The sequence below is a fragment of the Mesoplodon densirostris genome, chromosome 18 (genome assembly GCF_025265405.1).
Source record: "Mesoplodon densirostris isolate mMesDen1 chromosome 18, mMesDen1 primary haplotype, whole genome shotgun sequence".
Lineage (NCBI taxonomy): Eukaryota > Metazoa > Chordata > Mammalia > Artiodactyla > Ziphiidae > Mesoplodon > Mesoplodon densirostris.
The window spans coordinates 3,320,292-3,342,392 of record NC_082678.1 but is presented as its reverse complement, the minus strand read 5'-3'; the positions used below and the strand labels follow the sequence as shown (position 1 = coordinate 3,342,392).

The 22,101-nt window shown below is 36.4% G+C and overlaps 1 protein-coding gene across 1 annotated transcript in view; it reads right to left on the bottom strand.

Moving 5' to 3' along the window:
• The window catches only part of SKAP1 (src kinase associated phosphoprotein 1), a 269,272-nt gene that overhangs the window by 180,172 nt on the left and 66,999 nt on the right, over positions 1 to 22,101 (bottom strand). The window contains exon 4 of the mRNA XM_060081646.1: positions 18,194 to 18,310. Coding sequence (XP_059937629.1) covers positions 18,194 to 18,310 — 117 coding nt within the window. The remainder of the gene's footprint in view (positions 1 to 18,193; positions 18,311 to 22,101) is intronic.

Sequence of the window (22,101 nt, the reverse complement as noted above, 5' to 3'; positions counted from 1 at the left end):
ATGGTAGTGGCTATTCTAAATGCACAGTGCAAATATTATAGAACATTTCCATCACTGCAGAAAGTTTATTGGATAGCATTGGGCTACAGCCCCTTTCCTCTCCCTCTTCTATACAGTCTTGGAAGACAATGTGGAAGAAATACGAGCTTTGAAATTAGACACCCTTTAGCTTTTGAATATTGGAATAAAAAGGTGGCTGTATGAAACTGTGTAAGTGCCTAGCACAATGCCTGCCAGAGGGTAGGTGCTCAAATAATGGTAGCCATTAATACACTACTGCTTTCCCAAGTAATTCCAGAATCTCCAATTTTTCCTTTTAGCAGTGTATACAAGTATCTGGAGAAGTAACTGCAAATGTTACTTCCTTTTCTGTGAAGCTGTGTAGCATACTGGAAAGATTATGGGCTTTGGATGTATAGAGACTTATTCAAACCCTCCTCTGCCACTTTATTATCTTAGGACCTTGAGCAAATTAATTTCTCTGATGCTCAGTTTCTTCATCTGTAATATGGGACCAATAATACCTACACTGCACAGTAGTAATGATTAGAGATAATGTATGTAAAATACTATGTCTGGCATACGGTACGCATTCAATAAATTTATTATAGAAAGCAGGTACTATTAATTCACCTTATAGAATGCCATGTATTCAGCATAGTTGCGTACTAAGTGATTGTTGCTATTGGTGATGAAGGTCAGGCTAGTAAATCTTTTGTAGGATGATGTTATGCATTGTTTAAACACTTTTCCCTAAATAGGGCTTTCTCTGCTATTCGTACAATGCAGCTAAACTAAAGTTTTTCTCTATGGTATTATCAATTCACTCATAATAGTTCTCTTAAATTTATACGATATGGGGAAAAAGAGAGTATTCACAATTCATCAGTCTTTAATTTACCATTACTCAGTAGTTTTTACTACTACAAAGGCATTTATGTAGTGGCATGCTGGATTGGAACTGCAAAGATTGGCATAAAGAACTGTCACCATCACTGTCACCAACAAAGGCTGCAGCTTAAAATTTTGCCCAGACAGCAAGTCTGAAATTTCTGCCTCCAGAGAAAAACTTTAAAAATCACATCTTTTTAAAAAAACAGAGATTAAATGAATGCATGAAAAACTGGAGGGCTGGGGGAAGGAGAAGGGAAGCATGTTGTATCCTCAGACCCTCTTACAAATTCATGCTGCCAGAAGAAGGTCAAACAAGAACTGAGTCTCTCCTGTTTCTAGTAGTTGGTACTCCCCAAGTGAGAGCACATTTCAAGGAGTTGCTCCATTTGCTTGCTATGTCGTGTTCCTTCATCTGCTAGAACGCTTGTGGGTCTTTCTAAAATATCCTTGGAGGAGCTAGTGGAGAGCGGTGAATCACCAGTTTAGTATCTAGTCATTCCCCGGGTTGGTGGGGGGTGGGGGTGGAGAGTGACCAAGTAACCAAATAAAGAGAGCTAGGAGTTCAATAAGGAGGATTATTCCATGGCAAGGATTCTGTTATCACTGAGCACAATTCCTTGATCTCTCAGAGACAATCAACCTTCAGCCAAGCGAGTGTAACCTTAAAATGTCATAATTCCACTTAACACAGTGTTAAAGTTTGGGGGGATATTTGTCAGTGTTGGGGCCGATATAATCAGTCTGAGGGACCCTAGAACAAAGAGTGGTGGGTGAAGAGTATGTCACCTCCGTGCACATTTGTTTCCTTGATGAACAAGGAACTATTAGCTGCAGAGAAAGCATTATCTAGGTGAAGAATGATGCTGATTGTTTTAGTTGCCTCTTCCTGAAATTGTGGGGTAGAACAGAGGATCTCGGTGAGATAAAGAGCAGGTTTTGTTACTGTGGTGCTGAGGATTTTTTATAAAATTAAGTTTAATTTGGGAGGGTATGTAGACACATAACTCTTCTTCAACAGCAACCAGAAATCAATTTGAGCCATAGATCTTTTTTTTTAATATCTTTATTGGAGTATAATTGCTTTACAATGGTGTGTTAGTTGTTGCTATATAACAAAGTGAATCAGCTATACGTATACATGTATCCCCATATCTCATCCCTCTTGCGTCTCCCTCCCACCCTCCCTATCCCACCCCTCCAGGTGGACACAAAGCACTGAGCTGATCTCCCTGTGCTATGCGGCTGCTTCCCACCATCTATTTTACATTTGGTAGTGTATATATATATCCATGCCACTCTCATTTCGTACCAGCTTACCCTTCCCCCTCCACGTGTCCTCAGGTCCATCCTCTACATCTGTGTGGTACATGACGTTTTTTTAAACATGAATTATGGTTTTCTCAGGGTACATGCCCAGTAGTGGGATTGCTGGGTCACATGGTAGTTCTATTTTTAGTTTTTTAAGGAACCTCCATACTGTTCCATAGTGGCTGTACCAATTTACATTCCCACCAACAGTGCAAGAGGGTTCCCTTTTCTCCACACCCTCTCCAGCATTTATTGTTTGTAGATTTTTTTTTTTTTTTTTTTTTTTGCCGTACGCGGGCCTCTCACTGTTGTGGCCTCTCCCGTTACGGAGCATAGGCTCCGGACGCGCAGGCTCAGCGGCCATGGCTCGCGGGCCCAGCCGCTCCGCGGCATGTGGGATCTTCCCGGACCGGGGCACGAACCCGTGTCCCTTGCATCAGCAGGCGGACTCCCAACCACTGCGCCACCAGGGAAGCCCTGTAGATATTTTGATGATGGCCATTCTGACCGGTGTGAGGTAATACCTCATTGTAGTTTTGATTTGCATTTCTCTAATGATTAGTGATGTTGAGCACCTTTTCATGTGTTTGTTGGCAATCTGTATATCTTCTTTGGAGAAATGTCTACTTAGGTCTTCTGCATATTTTTGGATTGGGATGTTTGTTTTTTTTGATATTGAGCTGCATGAGCTGCTTGTATATTTTGGAGATTAATCTTTTGTCAGTTGCTTCGTTTGCAAATATTTTCTCCCATTCTGAGGGCTGTCTTTTCATCTTGTTTATGGTTTCCTTTGCTGTGCAAAAGCTTTTAAGTTTCATTAGGTCCCATTTGTTTATTTTTGTTTTTATTTCCATTTCTCTAGGAGGTGGGTCAAAAAGGATCTTGCTGTGATTTACGTCATAGAGTGTTCTGCTTATGTTTTCCTCTAAGAGTTTTATTGTGTCTGGCCTTACAATTAGGTCTTTAATCCATTTTGAGTTTATTTTTGTAAACACTAGCTTTTATGTAAAATTCAAGAACTTGTTAATGAAACATCTGAGGAGGGAGATAATATATTCACTGAGCATGTGGCTTTTTGAGGGAGCAGACACCATTCTCAAAATTTAATTCTCAATAAATTATAAACTTAATTGTGAACTTCTATATAAAATATTATTTCTAAATTTATCTTCCCAATAAAATTGTTTATCACTTAACAGAGTCTTGTCACATTATGTTTTAAATTAATTATTGCTCTCATTGACTCTAAGTAAAAATGTAACCTGTAATGCACTAAAAGAACTACCTCATAATTTTAGTTTGCTCTTAGAAACTACAAATATTTTAAATTACATTTGTTATTTTAAATATTTTCTTTAATTTCACCATTAAGCAGAGTTCAGAATATTATTACATCTCTAAGTCACCGGTAACATTTATAAAAGAATAACAATATTAACTCTTCTCTGAATGCAGGTTTTATGGCTTTAGATGTAAACTTTTATTTTTATTTTTGCTGAATAAGCTTATTTTTATCATTTCTTTTTACATGTTATATGGATATGCTGGACTGTGGACTGATAATTTAAGTTAGCATCTTAGAAATCCAGGAACTTTCATACAATAAACTCATTAAAATATATTTCAGAATCTGACTCAGACAACAACATAAAATATCTGCTTTTATCATTTAAAAAATGACCAGCATATTTCATTTTAAAAGGATAGTAAATTTTTCTTAATCAAAAACTTCTCAGGGGTTTTTCACCACATGGATTTACTGCTAACCTGCTGTATCTGCCAGGCCAGTAAACCTGCCAGCCCCCTCAGTCAATATCTCACACTGAGATGCCACATTTAAAAAATCTTCCTGATCGGGTAAATATTATATTCTTTTCTAACCCTGCGGATATAGCTTTCATGGGGACATTTATGAGAGCTGAAAGGATTGAGGGAAAAATAAAACCCATACTGCTTTTTAGAGTTTAAAAAAAGTCTTTATTGGAATTTCAATAATTCATTTAGCAGAGTGTGCAAAAATTTTTATGGAAACCTCTTTTTAATTTTATACCTTTGCCATATATTGAAAATCATACTCAATGTGGTCTTATATCATTTGGACTGAAAAATGGAATATGTTAGAATTGTTGTCAGTGATAACTTGGGTAAGAGTTTAAAGAACATTGTAACTATATCAGAACTCAGTTTTTGCCTATTCCATATAGGAATAGTAAACTTAAAGTTGTGAAAGTTTTTACCTAGGTCTGGCCTCTGTAGTGCTTAGACCAGGATCCCTGCAACACTCTGCACAGTGATTCATACTGTAACCGTTATAACAGCAACACTAGTAACAATCATAAGTGAACTGTAAAATGTGCTGTAATTACTAACTCAACTGTTAGAATTTACTTCTACAATTCCAGCAATTTCTCCTTAACTAACTTCTTAAAACAAACAAAAAGAATATAAGAAACAACAAAAATGCTGAAGGAAGGCCACCATCAGATATAAAATGTAAACATCCTAAAAGTTTATAAATTTATGTACCTTTGCAAGTTAGTCTGCATTTACTTTTACTATGTATATTTAGTGGAGTAACCTAGCCTTCCTAACTAAACTGGAATTAATATCAACCTTTCCAACATTTGTTCTAAGTTCCTTTGCACCCGATATGCAAAGTCATTATTCATGCATGTACCTTTCTCTCTCATTTAGATAAAGCTGGGACTTCTTATATAGCTGAAAAATGTTTTTCCACTGCTAAGACAAGCTATATATATTGTCTTGTAACACTAAACGAAACATACCTTTTAAAAAGTTAATATATATTTATAGTTAAATTATAATTTGATAATCTATCCATGGAAAAAATATAAAAGCAGTGAGAAGTTGGTTTTATGAAAAGCAGGATTTGAACAAGTGAAAAAGACAGTAAGAAGTTTCTTCGGCTCCTTTTTATGTCTCATCCTAAATGAAAAGGGAATTTTAAAGAATTCCAAATTAAGGGAGAAACACTTAAAAACAACACTACCAAATTTAAATAAATTTGTTATTCCTGAAGAAACAAACATGCAAAAGATTTCACATGATGAGCTCCTTGAATTGCCCTAGTGTTCCTTAGGAAATTTTTCTTTGCAGCTGAAGGCACTTGCACATACAGAGTGAAAAAGCAAGGAAGAAATATGTAATCTGTCTTAAAAATCTGTCTTAAATCTTTCAGCTTTAATGATATGATAAGGAAAATAATAATTATTTATAGTAAGACACTTAACAAGAATTCAGATGTGGCTTTCCAGGAAAATCTCTTCTATCCTACACTTTGACAATGACCATGACACTCTAGCAAACCCTCTGACACCTCCCTATAGCTACAAAGTCAAATATTTGCAAACAGTTTCTATATTATAATGTTATTAACTGTAACCATCCAAGAAATTGGTCATTTTAATCTCCTTAATTTTAATGCTAAAAGAAAGAATAAAAATCTTTAACTGATTAATAAATCTGAGTTCATAAACAATTTTTCTAAAATGAATCTTTTTCCAATAGCCAAGTAAAGACTTACCTCAAAGTAAGAAAGGTACGCTTGAGCTCTGTGAAAGTATATATGCTTACTTTTAAATCAATGGTCAAAGAATGTGTATCCAAGATCAGTCGCAATTTTTTGATGACCAAACCAATTGAAATACACACGTATAACTAAGGGCCATTTTCTGCATCTCTACTCACATAAGAATGTTCCAAAGTTTTTAAGAAAGTCCACAATTTAGTCTATCTCATGAAAAGTACAGCCTTAACATGAAAAAAATCAGATCCAGCAGTTGCCTGAGAAACCTGACACAGATCAGGCAACAGGGGTGTATAAGATCACCTAACCTGATTACAGATAAAGCTCAAAAGTTTTATGTCAAATTACTGTTTTTTAAAAAGTGGAAAAGATAGACTCTTCCTATGAAGATCCATAAATGCTTTGTTATTAAGAGATTTCATCTTTAGGTTTGTTAAATTTTGTCTTCAGGTATTCAGAGGAGTACCAATACTAAAAATTAATAAATAGCTGAGAATAAAATTTTATTCATACATCTTAAGGGAGAAGCACATAAAGTGAACTAATTTCCCTATTTGAAAAAAAATAACCAATATCATCTCTTCAAGTGGGGGAGGAAAAAGACAATCAGTCAAAACTACCAGTTTCCTATTTAATATTTAAATCATTATGCTATTCTCACTTATTTCACCTGTGACCAACTCCTTTTCATTTTGTCCTGCTATGTCTATGGCATTCTTCTCTTGTACTTCCTCAATTAGCATAATATTAAATATTCTCTTTTAGAAAAAAATTTAATATTAACAAAGCATGGTCTCAAATTTATTTCTAGAGTTCTCAGAATTGCTAAATAGGGCCCCATTTTTTTCATTAGACTGTGACTTGAGCATAAAGGCAGCCTACCTTAACCATAACTCAAGTTTTTCGAGTAGCTTTAAAAAAAACTACTGAGGGACAGTGTCTAATTTTAATCTTTTCACCTCCTGGATTGCCATGTAAGGTATATTAATAGCAACTCTTCACTGATTCTTGTCTATAGGCCGACTATTCCAAGGCAGAACAGAAGTGTTACTTTTAGTGGCCTCCTAGAAAAACAAACATAATTTTGTGCTACATGTAGAAATTTTTTCTATAGGCAATACGCATGAACACATTTGCATGCCAGTTCAGTCTTCCCTTCATCTGTTTGCTATTTACTAGACATTTATATATATCTGAAATTCATAGAAGGAAGGTTACAATAATAAATTACAAAGCTGGTAAAATTAATTTGTTATAGGAGATATAGGATATCTGTTAGAAATGCTAACAATATCCATTTTTAATGGCAAAGAAAAAATACCTGTAAATTTGGTTTAAAATTCATATTCAAGCCTCCATCATTTACCTATTTAGGAATATAAACCCCTCAAGATTATGGTTTTATTTGTCCTCCTCCTGACTTGTGTAATAAGAATATACTGAAATGATAGTTGTAAGAAAGTAATACCTTTTAGGTTTTAGGGCTTTAATAAAAGAACAGGATCTTCTCAGATCTGAGTGTGCGTATGTTCTTGGATATACATATATGTGTGTGTGTATATAATTTTTTTTTTTTTTTTTTTTTTTTTGCGGTATGCGGGCCTCTCACTGTTGTGGCCACTCCCGTTGCAGAGCACAGGCTCCGTACGCGCAGGCTCAGCGGCCATGGCTCACGGGCCCAGCCGCTCCGTGGCATGTGGGATCTTCCCAGACCGGGGCACGAACCCGTATCCCCTGCATCGGCAGGCGGACTCTCAACCACTGCGCCACCAGGGAAGCCCTATAATTTTTATATGTAATAGTATATAATTTTTAAGTTCTTGATTCATTCCATATGCTCCCATGTTGAGAACTTATGTATCTTAGCCTTGGAAGTCAATTACAACAAAACAATCTAGAAAAGCTCAAAAGTTGTATTTTCTTTTACCACAAGAGGGGGCTAGAGAATTCTAATCTCTTCTAAGGTCTATAAAACCCTTTTAACTGCTACTTTATAGACATTCAATTACAACAGGCCATAATACATTAAGGCATTAAAATACACATATATCCCAACATATGCCAAAGCAAGCACTACACTGGCATGCCCACCAGATGATCACCAACACCAACATCAAATAAACACTTAGGCATCTTCAAGTGGTTTATATGAGATTTTACACTTTAGTGGTTCCCTCCCCAAAAGGCAGTTTTCTTGGTTAGGTGATGCCCTTGGAATGGAAAATATCAAGGAATGTGATAAAATGCCCCCAAATTGGAGAGCATTACAGGGGCAAAGTGAAGTAAGGATTAAGGGAACTGAAATTTATGTAGTTTGGAAAAGTGAAGACTCTGGGGATGAATGTTCACAGTCTTTAAGTACCTTCTAAAGGTAACAATATAAATGAATTAGGGGAATTATTCAGTCTCAGAAGATGGTACAGAAAAGAGCAACGGCCTGAAACTAAGGAAGGAAAAGTTCAGGTTAGACATGAAGAATAAATTAGTAATAATAGTTGGGTGGGAAATATGTCCTGCAAAGGAAGAATACAGAGCATAATGGCTATATTTGATAATTAATTAAATGAGATATTAGTAAGAATGATGTGAATTCATTAGAAGGGCTAGATTAGATAACTCAAGTGATTTTTTTCCTTAAGCTGTGACAATCTCTAGGCCCAACTACGTTCTTGGGCGTTCATAAATGTCTTACAATGATGATAATGGTCATTTGTAGACAGGAGCACTCATGATCCCAGTTAACCCTATGCTTTTTGTGTGTGTGTGTGTGGTACGCGGGCCTCTCACCATTGTGGCCTCTCCCGCTGTGGAGCACAGGCTCCGGACGCGCAGGCTCAGCGGCCACGGCTCATGGGCCTAGCCGCTCCGCGGCATGTGGGATCCTCCTGGACCGGGGCACGAACCCACGTCCCCTGCATCGGCAGGCAGACTCTCAACCACTGCGCCACCAGGGAAGCCCCAACCCTATGCTTTTTTGATTAAAACAAAATCTGGAGTATTATTATGAAATAACATAATTACAAAATTAACTATGACAATGATGTTTATTTCTTAGAGCATTCCATTAAAATATACCATACCATATAAGCTATATCCTAACAGCTCATAGAAATGGGTCTGCAAATAATTGGCTAAAGGCTTCTGTAAGTGAAAACTTTCCATGAAGGAACAACTCCCCTATAAATCTCAATTTTACAAGCCAGAGAAACCACTTTGTATAATCTTTCTTTCCCACTAGGCTAATGTATCTGGGTTAAAGCTACTTAGGGCCTAACATAAAAAAGACTGTCACTCAAAGTCAGAAAGGCAGTGTAGACTATAAGTGTAATTATAGCTTGTGAATTCAACAATCTTCCCCTAGTAGACAATAATATTCTAGATTAACAGGTTTCAGCACTGTTTTAAACAGCATTACTAACATTTACTTTTTACTTGAAAAGTCAGAGTTCTATGATAAAGCAAAAGAACTTATGGCTAGTAGAAAAACAAAGATCACCAAAGCATGAAGAAATGACTAAAAATATATATATTTACATATATATAAAGCATAATATATATTAAGTATAAATTTATACTTATATAAATTAAGTATATGTATCTATGTACTTGGCCTGAAAGTTTTATGCTTAAACAAAATTCTTTCACATTTAAGTGAATATTAAACTTTGAGATAAAAATGGTCAGTGGGTTTGGGGCTTGAAGAAGGATGGTCTGCCTCTGACTCATTTATATATCCATCAGATAAATATACTACATTAGCAACCAAAACACTGTATATCATTTTACCACCACTGTAATGACCACGCTAACAACTTCAGTAGTGATATATTCTAGGACTTTCATATTACCATTACACTCATTGACTAGTTTAGAATTTGGAGAGAAACAAAGAATACTTGAGGCAATATGAAAAAGCTTAATCTCATCAGCCAAATCACTCACTTAAAAATCAACTATTTGCATTTAAAGATGGCCACTGTTACTTCACTACTAATTACAGTGGAAGCTCAAAAAATGTTTGACCTTTCAAAGAATGGACTTTTGCTCATACTCCCAGTCTGGAAAAGATTTCTAAAAACACTTTGGCTACAGCACAGGCCAAATCTTATCTTGACTTTCTTCCAAACTACTGCAAGTCCAACCAGTTGGTTTTTTTTCTGAAAACTCTGTCCCTGAAAATCAGCCCTTGTGATTATGTACCATATACTTTATAGTGGGGGTGTCTAGTCTTCTCTCTTCAGCTAGATTATTTGCTCACTAAGGAAAGGAATCACATCTTATTTCTTTTTGTATCCTCCACACAGCCTCTAAACTCACGATTGAATAAAGGTATTCAATATAGGTATTCAATAACTAACTCTTCATTGGCAGTATATTAAAATCTATAACATGGACAAAAAGGCCAAAAAAGATAACGAATTAGTTCTGTGTCAAGTCAATTCAGAAACTAATTGTATGCTATTCACAGTTATAATTGTTAGCATTTATGGAGCCCTTTGAAATTCTTTATAAAATATAGTGCTTCCAAATCATCCTGGGAAGAAGATAAGAACATACATAGGCCAGAGAGACACACATGTCTGAAGGACTTAACTGAAACTTGTGAGAAATAGCTTAAGGCCCATGGTCAGGCAAAGCTGTTTGGGTCTGCGCTGAAAAGCATGCTGAGATCATGCAGGGGAGGGAAGGTACATAGTATGGGTCAGGGGAGGCCACAGCCAGGCCTTGGTTTCTGTACTGGTTCTGTCTTGCTGACCATAAGACCAGGCACTCAGCCTTTTAAAAAATGTAGTTTCCTCTTTGGAAAAACAGAGAGATTAGATCAGGTGATTACCAAGTCTCTTCCATTTCTAAAATGCCACGGTTTTAATGTTAAAACGTGGGTTAAATTTGTAAGGGGTTTTTCCTAGTGAAAGAAGTATTATGTAAGATATCCAACCATCAACACATGTGAGAGTGTTTTACTGAGCACTGGACAGAACACTAGAGGTTAAACACGCACCAACAGCCCAACATGCTGGGCTGAAGAATGAAAAATGGGTAGTTCATAGACAGATAATTGTTATTGTTTTCTTATTCTTCACAAAACATGTATAATCCTTGGTAATCATTTAAGTTATATAAATTACTGTCAACTTTGATACCCAGTTTGTCATCTTAATCTGTGATTTATACCAAACTATATAAACGACATGATGTCTTAGATCTAATAAGACATTTATCTTCATGAAGGAGGCCACTGCAATCCTGAATGACAGCTTACTTACCCTTATCACAGTTAACTCACCATTGAGTCCTTAATTTCTCCCAATGATTTGAAATCTGATGGACTCACCTGAAGCCAACAGAAACTTGCTCAGAAATCTACCATGTTCATGAAAGTTTGTGTTTTACAGTAGGAATTTGTTCTTTGACCCTCAAAACACAGACATGGAAATCAGTTTTGTGTTCCACAGTGTGTACTCTAAACACATAGATATAACTTCTGTTAGGGTTGACAGGAGTCATGTGCCTTTATTAAAGAAAAATATACCTGCACGCAACAAAGATGAAAGCAAGTGTCTGAAGAATAAAAAGAAAATGAGATAATGCTTGTTTGAATGTATGTATGTTTATTTACATAATCATATGTGGAGAGGGACTATCTGAGTCACTTTCATTATCTTCATATAATAGAATAAAAAGGAACAACTCTAAATATGTTCATATAGTTTGTGTAATTTAAGAAAAATACACACGAAGAAAGCAATGGGCTTGACCCCATCAGTGAGAAGGAAGCAAATGGCTTGCTGTTTTTTTTTTTTTTTTTTTTTTTTTTTTTTTTTTTTTGCGGTATGCGGGCCTCTCACTGTTGTGGCCTCCCCCGTCGCGGAGCACAGGCTCCGGACGCGCAGGCTCCGGACGCGCAGGCTCAGCGGCCATGGCTCACGGGCCCAGCCGCTCCGCGGCATATGGGATCCTCCCAGACCGGGGCACGAACCCGTATCCCCTGCATCGGCAGGCGGACTCTCAACCACTTGCGCCACCAGGGAGGCCCGCTTGCTGTTTTTAAGCCATTAACTCTTTCAACCTACCAGGATACCAATGACTGAGCCTGCAATAGGTTTCTAACATTCCAAGTAAAGCAGGCATAAAACACAGGCATTTTCCTCCAAAGCTGTCAGCAGTATTCAGCCTAAGGTTTACCTGATCAGAGAGGTCACTTACTACTAATCACTGCACCATTAATTCACATACCTCTGTAAACATTGTAAGAAGTACAGTTTACTTATTCTGTGAAACAATATAATTTATACAGTAAAATCAGGCCTTATACACAACTCATAGCAATGGGGTCTCAGACTGGCTTGTGAACAAACATTTCTTATCCTCACTGAATATAAAGTCTATCAGGGGTGCTATGAGTAGACTTAGATGGCAAAACTAGCTTAATTAGCAGAAGTTCTAGGGATAGGATTTCAGCTCAATAAGAGGAAACCTTTTAAAGTAATTAGACCTCTTTATAGGTATCTAAAACATGACCTTGAGAATGTAAAACAAAACAGGGAAAAATGGATAAATCTACAACTATAATTGGAAATTTTAACACAAGCCTTCCAGCAGATAAAAGGAAAGCTAGGATACAAAAGATCTGAAGAACATTATTTACAAGTACAGAAATAGTTAAGAGTGTATTCAATGAATACTTCAGGAGGCACATAGCACATAAGCACAAACTATTACTAGGCGACAAAAGAAGTCTCAATAAAGTCTAAAGAATATAAATAGTATATATTATGTTTTTAGGCTCTTACATAATAAAATTAGAAAAATAAAAATAAAAAAATTTAAAAAGCAGATTTAAAAATCCCTAGAAACTAAAACAAATCAAAACAAAAACCAGGAAAAAACACACAAAAACGCTTCTAAATAACACACAGGTTAAAAAGGATATCGTAAAAGAAATTACAAAATACTTAGATGGAATTATGAATTATAATGAAATTAGTACATATCAAATTTTGCATGATGCAGTTAAAGCAGTTTTTAGAGGATAATTACCTTTGAACACATTTATTTTTAAATAAATATTATATTCGGTGAAATAAAAGCAATAAGAGAATGATACATAAAGCCCATAAGAGTGGGTGTTTCAGAAGTCAAACAACCAGCTCAGGGGCCTCCCTGGTGGCGCAAGTGGTTGAGAGTCCGCCTGCCGATGCAGGGGATACGGGTTCGTGCCCCGGTCTGGGAGGATCCCATATGCCGCGGAGCGGCTGGGCCCGTGAGCCATGGCCGCTGAGCCTGTGCGTCCGGAGCCTGCGCGTCCGGAGCCTGTGCTCCGCAACGGGGGAGGCCACAACAGTGAGAGGCCCGCATACCGCAAAAAAAATAAAAAAAAATAAAAAAAAACAACCAGCTCATCAGAGGTCTTCAAAAAGCAGCAGCTTTGGAATCTACTGGAATCCTACCCCCACCCACTACCTCCCATAGATTAGGCATGTCATCCTTGGCCAATTCACTTAATTTCTTTATCTGTAAAATGGGGATAACAGTTCCTTTCTCTCTGAGCTGGTTTGAGAATTAAATGAGATAATGCACGAAAAGCACTTAGTACAGCATAGTAAATGCTCAATAACTTGTTCCTGTTACTAGATGACCATCATCTTTTCCAGCTCTCAGACTCTAAGATTCTAATTCTGGTACAAAGAAACTTAAGACAAGCATGAATTCCAGCCACAAAAATCTAATCAATAAATTAAACTTTCATTTTAATTTCACAATAATAAAAGTTTTGTTTAAAATATATTCTTCTTTCCCTTAGTGAAGATACTAAAATAATTTCTTATTCCTGTTTTTATTATTATAGAAATAAAACATACAGTGATCAACAAAAGCTAGTCTGTTATTCATAATATTAAATCCAAAACTGACTTCTATTTCAGAACCAAGTTGAAAGCAGAGAAATGTTTTTTAAAAGTGCTAAAAATAAAGCCATAAAAAACTGATTCTCTTTATTTTCAAAATATTCTATGTTTTTTAATGTATCTTTCAGAAAAGTCATGAAGTTGAAAATGGCCACTACTGGTACATTAACAGGTCTAAAATTTCTTTTAAATCAAGTAGCATTTAATAAATTGGTCAATAAAGGCTCTTCACTTATTATACGTCTTTACTTTTCCAATTCTATTTTTCATTTTGCTGGAGAATAAGAACGTTTTATAACCTTTAAACATCCCGATGTAAAAATAAATTATAAAAACATTCTTTCTCACTTCTTCCCAGACATATCTGCCCAATACCATTCATTACCTTTTCTTTAATTAGAATGTAATAATACATGATACATAATACAGTATTATAGATTTTAGGTTTCTTCCCTTATAAAATAATTTTATTTTTTCCTTTTTTTTGAGAAGAAGTTACTATACCCTTTTATAGAACAATCATTTTCCCTAACCCATCTTTAAAAAATGTATGTACATGGGGGTTCTTCATAGTACTAATGAAATAAATTTATAGACACATTAAAATATATTGTACATTTTGGACGATGAAAGCAATCAGATCTTGAGCTTCATAGCTGGCTGGCTTTTGTATAGTTATTGTATTGAATGTTTCATACTAAATTTTTTTCCTTCAATATGGTAGAAACAATGCCTTCCTAAGTCTATAAATCTAAATATTATTACTTGTTAGCAAGTTTTCACTCCTAATGATGGGGTTATGCTCTTATTTGTAGGTGTCTCTCCATAGGCTATAGCCTGACATTCTCAGACTGACAGCACTTACTAAGGAAGCGGAGAAGGAATTGTGATTAGGTAGCAACATGCTCTCATTTTTATGCATGGTTTAGCCTGTAACCTTGGTTTTTATTTTATGCAGTGCACCTGGCCAGGTTTCTATATTCTTCTAGAGCTCTTTGTAGTTTTCACAAAAGCATGACCCAAACACGACATGTACCATGGTTACTGCTTCTCATCACTGGAGTTATGGGCAAATGGGTCAGACTGCGTGTCCTTGCATTGTTGTTCGTTTAGGACACTGCTCTGGCTATAGGTGGAAAGCAACAAAGCTGAAATATTTTAACAGTGACCTTTCATTTTTCTAATAAGCATAAAACTTCCAAAAGTCTAAAATAATGTCACCACAAAGAAAATTTTAGAAAAATCTCTTCTTCCTAAAGGATCACCCTAGCTGTCTCGTCAGCAAGTGAAGACACTGACTTTATATTTGTCCATTTGTCAGCTTGTTAATAGTGTGTTTTCCCAATGAGACGGGCAGCTCCATGAGGGCAGGGACTGTGTTTGACTTTTTACTGCCTATTTCACTAGCAGCTTAGCACAGTGCCTTGCTAATACCTTATAATCTCTAAATAAGTATTTGTTAATAATGAATAAATAGCATATCAAGTATTACTGTTCTCCATAATGGTGCAATCTAGTTAAATAGGATATAAAGTTTACTTAAAATTTTAACATCTTTATAAGCTTCTCTTTAATTTCACAGGAAATGTACATATCTTTATTTTTCAGGGGAAGGAGACAAACATTTAGTGTGCCTATTATGCATCAGTCACTCAGGCACTGTGCTAGATTCAATGCTTTGCAGCAACTCATATTTAAACATTATCTCATCATCCTACAGTCAAATTTTTAACACAAACAAGTCTATTCCTACCTCTACCACTGACAGTGTCACTTTGGGAATTCTGTTAACGTGTATGCACAGAACTGAAAATAAAAATCTATTAAGTAAAATTTTACTATTATTAATACTATTGGGGAACTATTATGGAACAAAGTTTCCACTATGGAATTTTCCAGGTAATAGGTTTACCTCTTTCAACACTAATTACTTTCTTTAATTTCAACTATTTTTAATGAAAATATTTTAAACATACTATGTGTATCTATACAGTCTTAACCAAAATATCTGGAATATGAATCCATCTTTTTTTTTTTTTTTTCGGTACGTGGGCCTTTCACTGTTGTGGCCTCTCCCATTGCGGAGCACAGGCTCTGGACACGCAGGCTCAGCGGCCATGGCTCACGGGCCCAGCCGCTCCGTGGCATGTGGGATCTTCCCGGACCTGGGCACAAACCCGTGTCTCCTGCATCGGCAGGCGGACTCTCAACCACTGCGCCACCAGGGAAGCCCCCATCTTTTTTGATAACTCAGATAAGGATAGTGGTAAGGATAGCAGAGTGGTTATGAGCAGAGGTTCTAGAACAAGACTGTGTAGACATAAATCCTGGTAATACTACTTACTAGCTATTCGATCTTAGATAAGTTAACTTCCCTAGGTCTCACTCAGTTTGTAAGTTAACTTCCCCCTAGGTCTCAGTTTCCTTACCTGTAAATTGAGGATAATTCTAATACCTACCTCTTAGGGCTGTTCTGAGGATTAAATGATGATAAATGCAAAGTACTTAGAACACAAATACAAGGCATATAGTAAGTGCTCAATAAAGGCTAGCTAAACGTTTTACCTTATTAAGGTACTGAGCTCTTAGGGGAGAGTTCGGGCCATTTCTCTCTCCAGTACAATATGGCCCCAGGCTACTATGTTTTTTTAGTTCTTATATAAATTTTGTGGGAATTCCCTGGCGGTCCAGTGGTTGGAACTCCACACTTTCACTGTTGAGGGCACAGGTTCGATCCCTGGTCAGGGAACTAAGATCCCACAAGCCATGTGGTACAGCAAAAAAAAAAAAAAAAGTTTTGTTTATAGATTTTGTTTTCTATAACAAATTTTAATTGTTTTCGTGTTTCTTTCCTCAATGTTATTTGTTAATTGATTCCTTTACAGTACTTTTTCTTCTAACTGGATGCTTCACTCTACTGTGTAGGCTGAGAAATCAAAACATTGTAATGGTTAGACATTTGTAAGAAGAGGAATCCCCAGTGAGGGCCTCAGGGGCTTTCCCAGGAGTAGGGTACATAAATGTTAACCTGGGACTCAGGAACATTTATTTTCACTTAGAGGTCTTTCTGGCTTACTTATTGTGTTCTCAGCTGTGTTTGGGAAAGTTGGAAATACCAAAGAAGTGACCTATGCATTAATGAGGTACTATTGTTCTAATTCTGTCAAGCATTAGATTGATCAAAAACAAATGAAAGGTTGATTTTTTTAAAATGTTTTGCACTGTTAATTTTCTATAATTATTAATCAGCTACCAATGTAATTATTAAGCTTTCAATCCAAACAATGTTTTTACCTGAACCAATATACAGATCTCACATTAAGGCCCAATTTCTAAAACTTGGGTATTACTAATTGTGCTAGTACACAAAGCTCAAGCAAAATACACTGTTTCTGTGTGACTGAATCCATAGTTCTCATTTGGTGGTTACCAATTCAATGAAAGGGAGAAAATATGAATCACTGAAAGGGCCAAATGAAATAAGAATTAGTGATAAATTAGAAAGAGAAGGGAAGGTGGGGATTATGAACACTTGAAAATGCCGAAGTCAGAGGGAAATTTGGAAGAAAAATAAATAGAAAGATCACAGACTAATAAAGAAAAATAAGGAATAATTTACCAACTTTACTCCCAATCCCTAAGTGAATAATAAGCTTTCAATTTAATATCCAGTTTAGAAGCATTTCTACCTCCCCCCCACCCACACTGCAAAGGCACAAGAGAGACTTTGATAAGATAACCATGTGTATCAGTGATGATCAAACCTTCTGGTCAAGTGGCCAAATGCCAGAAGAGGCACTGTGAACCTCCCACCCCTGGAACAGCTGAGCCTGAGCCAGAAACTGGCAGCCACCACGCCAAAACTTTTATATTCATGTATCTTAAAAATTCATATATACTTTCATTCCACTCTGTTACATGCCAATGTGTTTCTAATACAATGTTTATAAGGGTTGAATTATGTAACTCTTCCCATTCCCAAATCTTCAAATAAAATTGATGCTCCAGGAAGATTTGCATTATGGTTCTTGTGGCCTTCCCTTCCCCTTGAGCAACACCAATATGGTCAGAGGTATGTGAAAGCATGGGTAAAAATGGTATCTTGTTATAATATGATAAGCTCAAGGGTCTCAAATAATCCACAATAAATCAACAAACTAATAATCATTAAATGAAAGCTCTAATTCTCATGAAACTCAGTGAAGCTAAAAAATCTGAAAGAATGGTAAAATGGGCTCTGCAATCTTAAAATGCCCTCTTAGCTTTTCAGCTACAGTTCTTATAGAAAGATCAATAATGATGTCTTCCTGCTCCAATATGGAATTAGTGTTTCCCTAAGTACATTAACTTCAGAACTATTGAATTACCTAGGAGGATCAGCACCATAATGAAACAAATAATTGTTCTTTGCGAACTAGTGTTTACCAATACAGAGAACCTTCTGAAGGCTGCTGGATTGAAAATGACCAAAGGCAACGAAGCCAGGACAAAAAGTATAAAAGTATGGTCATCCTAAAGCCAGAAAGATGACACTCACCCTCATCCTGATAATCTGACAAAAAAGGTGCATCTGATGTGAGAGAAGGGCCATGAGTTCCACTGTGATTATCATCGGAGCTGTCCTGTCCAAGGTAATTTTCAGCTTGGTCTCCCCCTGAGGGACAAAAAAAGAAAAAAGGTCATACTTTTGACATCTTTATAAAAGTCTTTGTAGATTCCTTCTGGTATTCACCAAAAAATATGTATATTTTACTTGATGGACGTGGCCACTATCCATTAACACAAGAGAAACATAAATAAATTCAAGAACCAACCTACCTGGATGGGAAATTTTCCATTTGACTAACTAACTAGAACTTAGAAACTGTTAGCTTAAAATGAGGAGAACTTTTGCCACAGAAAGAAACTTCTCCATCACACTTAAAACGAAAACATAGCTATATAAATATCCCATCAGTTACAACCTTTACCTTGAATGCCTCTATTTCCAAATGAAATAGAATAAATTACATAAAGGTTTAAACTTCTATACATAATATAATGTAGCAAGGTCAATATTCTTTCCTTCTTTGAAAAATAAGAGGAGTAAAATTAGAGAGAAGCTGGACTATTCCAATTTAAATTGCTACTTGTTTTGCAATCTTAAGGAAGTTCTCTTTATAATTCTAGTTTACAGTCTATGCAACCAACCTCTTAGGAATTCTAAAAGCCCTATGAAGATAATATTTGTTCTGTAAAATGGTTTCGATGAAAGGCAATATATATACAATACCGAGTTATGCAATTAAAACAATGCTAATCTCTTTTGGGTGTTTTCAACATACACTGGATTATATTTTGTAGAAGTGGCCCATGCTATTATGATACTTTAAAAGGTTTAGAAGGAAGATGTTAGCTCATTCAGAAACCAGAAGAAAAGGCTATGCACTGCAAATGGCTTTCCTTAAAATCCCCCAAACAGAGGTACAGTCTGCTGATAAAAGGACACCAACAGCTGCTCAGTTCATTTCACAAACTTGAAAAGAGGATTTTCAACTGAATTTAATATTATCTCAAATACTAATTTCCAAAGGAAATCGCCAGTGCTAATCTCAGTAAACACTGTAGAGTTTGGGCCCTGGATTTCAACTAGGGAGCAGTGAAACCAAACTACAACCTACATAGAATCTGTATTGCCTCACTTTAAAGGTTTATTTCCTATAATTAAACTAGAAGGATAGGGAGTATATAAAATGATTAAAAGCGAATCACTGTAGCCTTCTCTTTCCATAAATTAGATGATCATATCTAGACTCTTCTACATACGCTCGATGGTAGGTAGATGTCCATAACTGAGTTGAACACCTGCAGATATAGGACTTTAAAAATAAACCATGGAGTTTATTGTGGAGAATAAAAGTAAAATTAAAAAAGCAAACAACCTCACACAACAGTCACTGGTTGGAACCAAAAGAAATGCTCTACTTTACTAGGTTACTTGATCAAGACACAAAGCTTATAGTTTTACTAAAGTACCACTGAAATTTCTATTATAAGCAGAAAAATTTTCAAATACTGAACGGAGGGTTAACATACTCAAATTTCTTTTTTAAACATCTTTATTGGAGTATAATTGCTTCACAATGGTGTGTTAGTTTCTGCTGTATAACGAAGTGAATCAGCTATACGTATACATATATCCCCATATCTCCTCCCTCTTGCGTATCCCTCCCACCCTCCCTATCCCACTTAACACCACTGCAAATCTACTGAAATTATATTATCAAGACAATCTAAATGGACTGTCTGGCAGGTAACCCGAAAGTGAGCTGTGAGGTTAAAGGAATTTAAAATTTCTGAGCCAAACCAAAATCCATTAAAAAAAGTTGTAGTTTGGGTTACCAAGCAAAATTAAACATTTGTAGGATATACTGAGCATTATTTATCAGCTATCACTTTAGACTCAAAGTTTTCTGCATGCCTCAAAAATTTGACAAATTTACTCTTACATATTTTAGCAGTCCAGGTTTTTTTTTTTTTTTTTTAAAGCAAATAAGGAGGGGCTTTGTTTTATTTATTTATTTATTTTTGCGGTACGCGGGCCTCTCACTGTTGTGGCCTCTCCCGTTGCGGAGCACAGGCTCCGGACGCGCAGGCTCAGCGGCCATGGCTCACGGGCCCAGCTGCTCCGCGGCATGTGGGATCTTCCCAGACCAGGGCACGAACCCATGTCCCCTGCATCGGCAGGCAGACTCTCAACCACTGCGCCACCAGGGTAGCCCTGTTGTTGTTTTTTTTTAATGAACTTTTAAATTTTCACATAGTTTTAGATTTATTATAAGTATTGCAAAGACAGTACAAAGAGTTCCTATATACTGTTCAACCAGTTTCCCCAATGTTAACTTCTTACATAACTAGTGTATACTTGTCAAAACCAAGAAATTAGCATTGGTACATCGCTATTAACTAAACTACAGACTTTACTTGGATTTCACCAGTTTTTCTACTAATGTCCTTTTTCTGTCTCAGGATCCAATCCAGTTACATTTAGGGATTCAATTTTTAAAGTCTTATCCAAAATACCTGCCATCTGATTTACTAACATCAGATGGAAAAGTCACTTCCATGTGATTCCTATGGTATCTAAATATAGTTACCAAGGTGGGCTTTTAACAGCTACCTCTGTGCTAAATGAAAGACCATGACTCCGTCAAGTATACAACAAAGGTATCCAACTCCATGCAGCAAAAACAGAGCCTAGGTCAGTACTAAAAATGGTTGCAAAGGGGGAAACATTTAAAAATATGTTTTACATCCAAGTGTAATTAGTTCCCGATGATGGAAATGTTGCTATAAGTGTTTTCAGTGTCTTATCAAGTGGCCCAACTCCCTTGGGCACACACAGAAAAAAAGCCTGTGACACTGTATAAATAGACACTCCCGTGTAATTAAAATGATTACAGCTACTCAAGATGCATGGGTGAAAAATTTTATGGAAGAACCAGCAATTACTGTGGTCATTTTGGATTTGTTGAAGTTTAGAACATCATTTTTCCTTAAAACATAATCTCAAGTGATCTCTGGTTTCATCTACAGCTCTTATAATCGCAGTTCCAAGTGGCCACAACCATAGTCCAGTGGGATCAGACATAAATGATCACAAAATATAGTGAAAGACATTTCCACTCACCAGTTCCACAATTAGGGCTTAGAATTCCATCTGCTCTGAGTGGCTTTCTCACAAGCAAGACCCCTTGCCACTAGAGACACACTTTCCCATTGCAACTTGCTCAGAATCAATATATTTCTATCCAGATATATATCCTAACACACAATATCTCCATTAATCACATCCACTACCTCCAGTCCCTTCCTTTTGTATTTCTAGACAAGATCTGGGGGAACTATATCAAGGGTTCACCTGCTATTAGCTGGTTGTTTGCTCCTCTATCCTAAGTGTCATAAGAATTGGGCACTAGATACACCCCTTAGTATATTCAGTGGCAGAGTCTCCACTGAATATCATGCTGAGGGGCCTACAAGGAGGATGATTTCTCTATTGTTCTTTCCTTAGAGTCAAACTCAATTTCATTCATGCTCCATAGAGTGGTAAGTTGGGAATTTCTGAGGGTTGGAGCAGAAAGATAAAGCAGCTTTGTGTCAGGTGTAAGGTAATTATTTGCTAGGGTTTCTGTGCTATTTGTTTTTATTCTGTGTTTTCAGTAACAGCTAATGAGTTTTCTCCCTTAATTCTGAAACAATAGCTTAGCCACTAGAAGTTGGCTTTTTCTGCCATGGATTCAACCAGCTGTTGCTGCTTCATAAACTTTTTGGAGAAGTGAATTAAACTGCTAAAAACTTTCATTTCCTAATTCAATTCCAAACAAAACAGGGGGGGAAATGAACCATGATGATGTTCCCTTTGTAACTATTTTGACTCACAGCAAACCCATCTGATTCTGAACT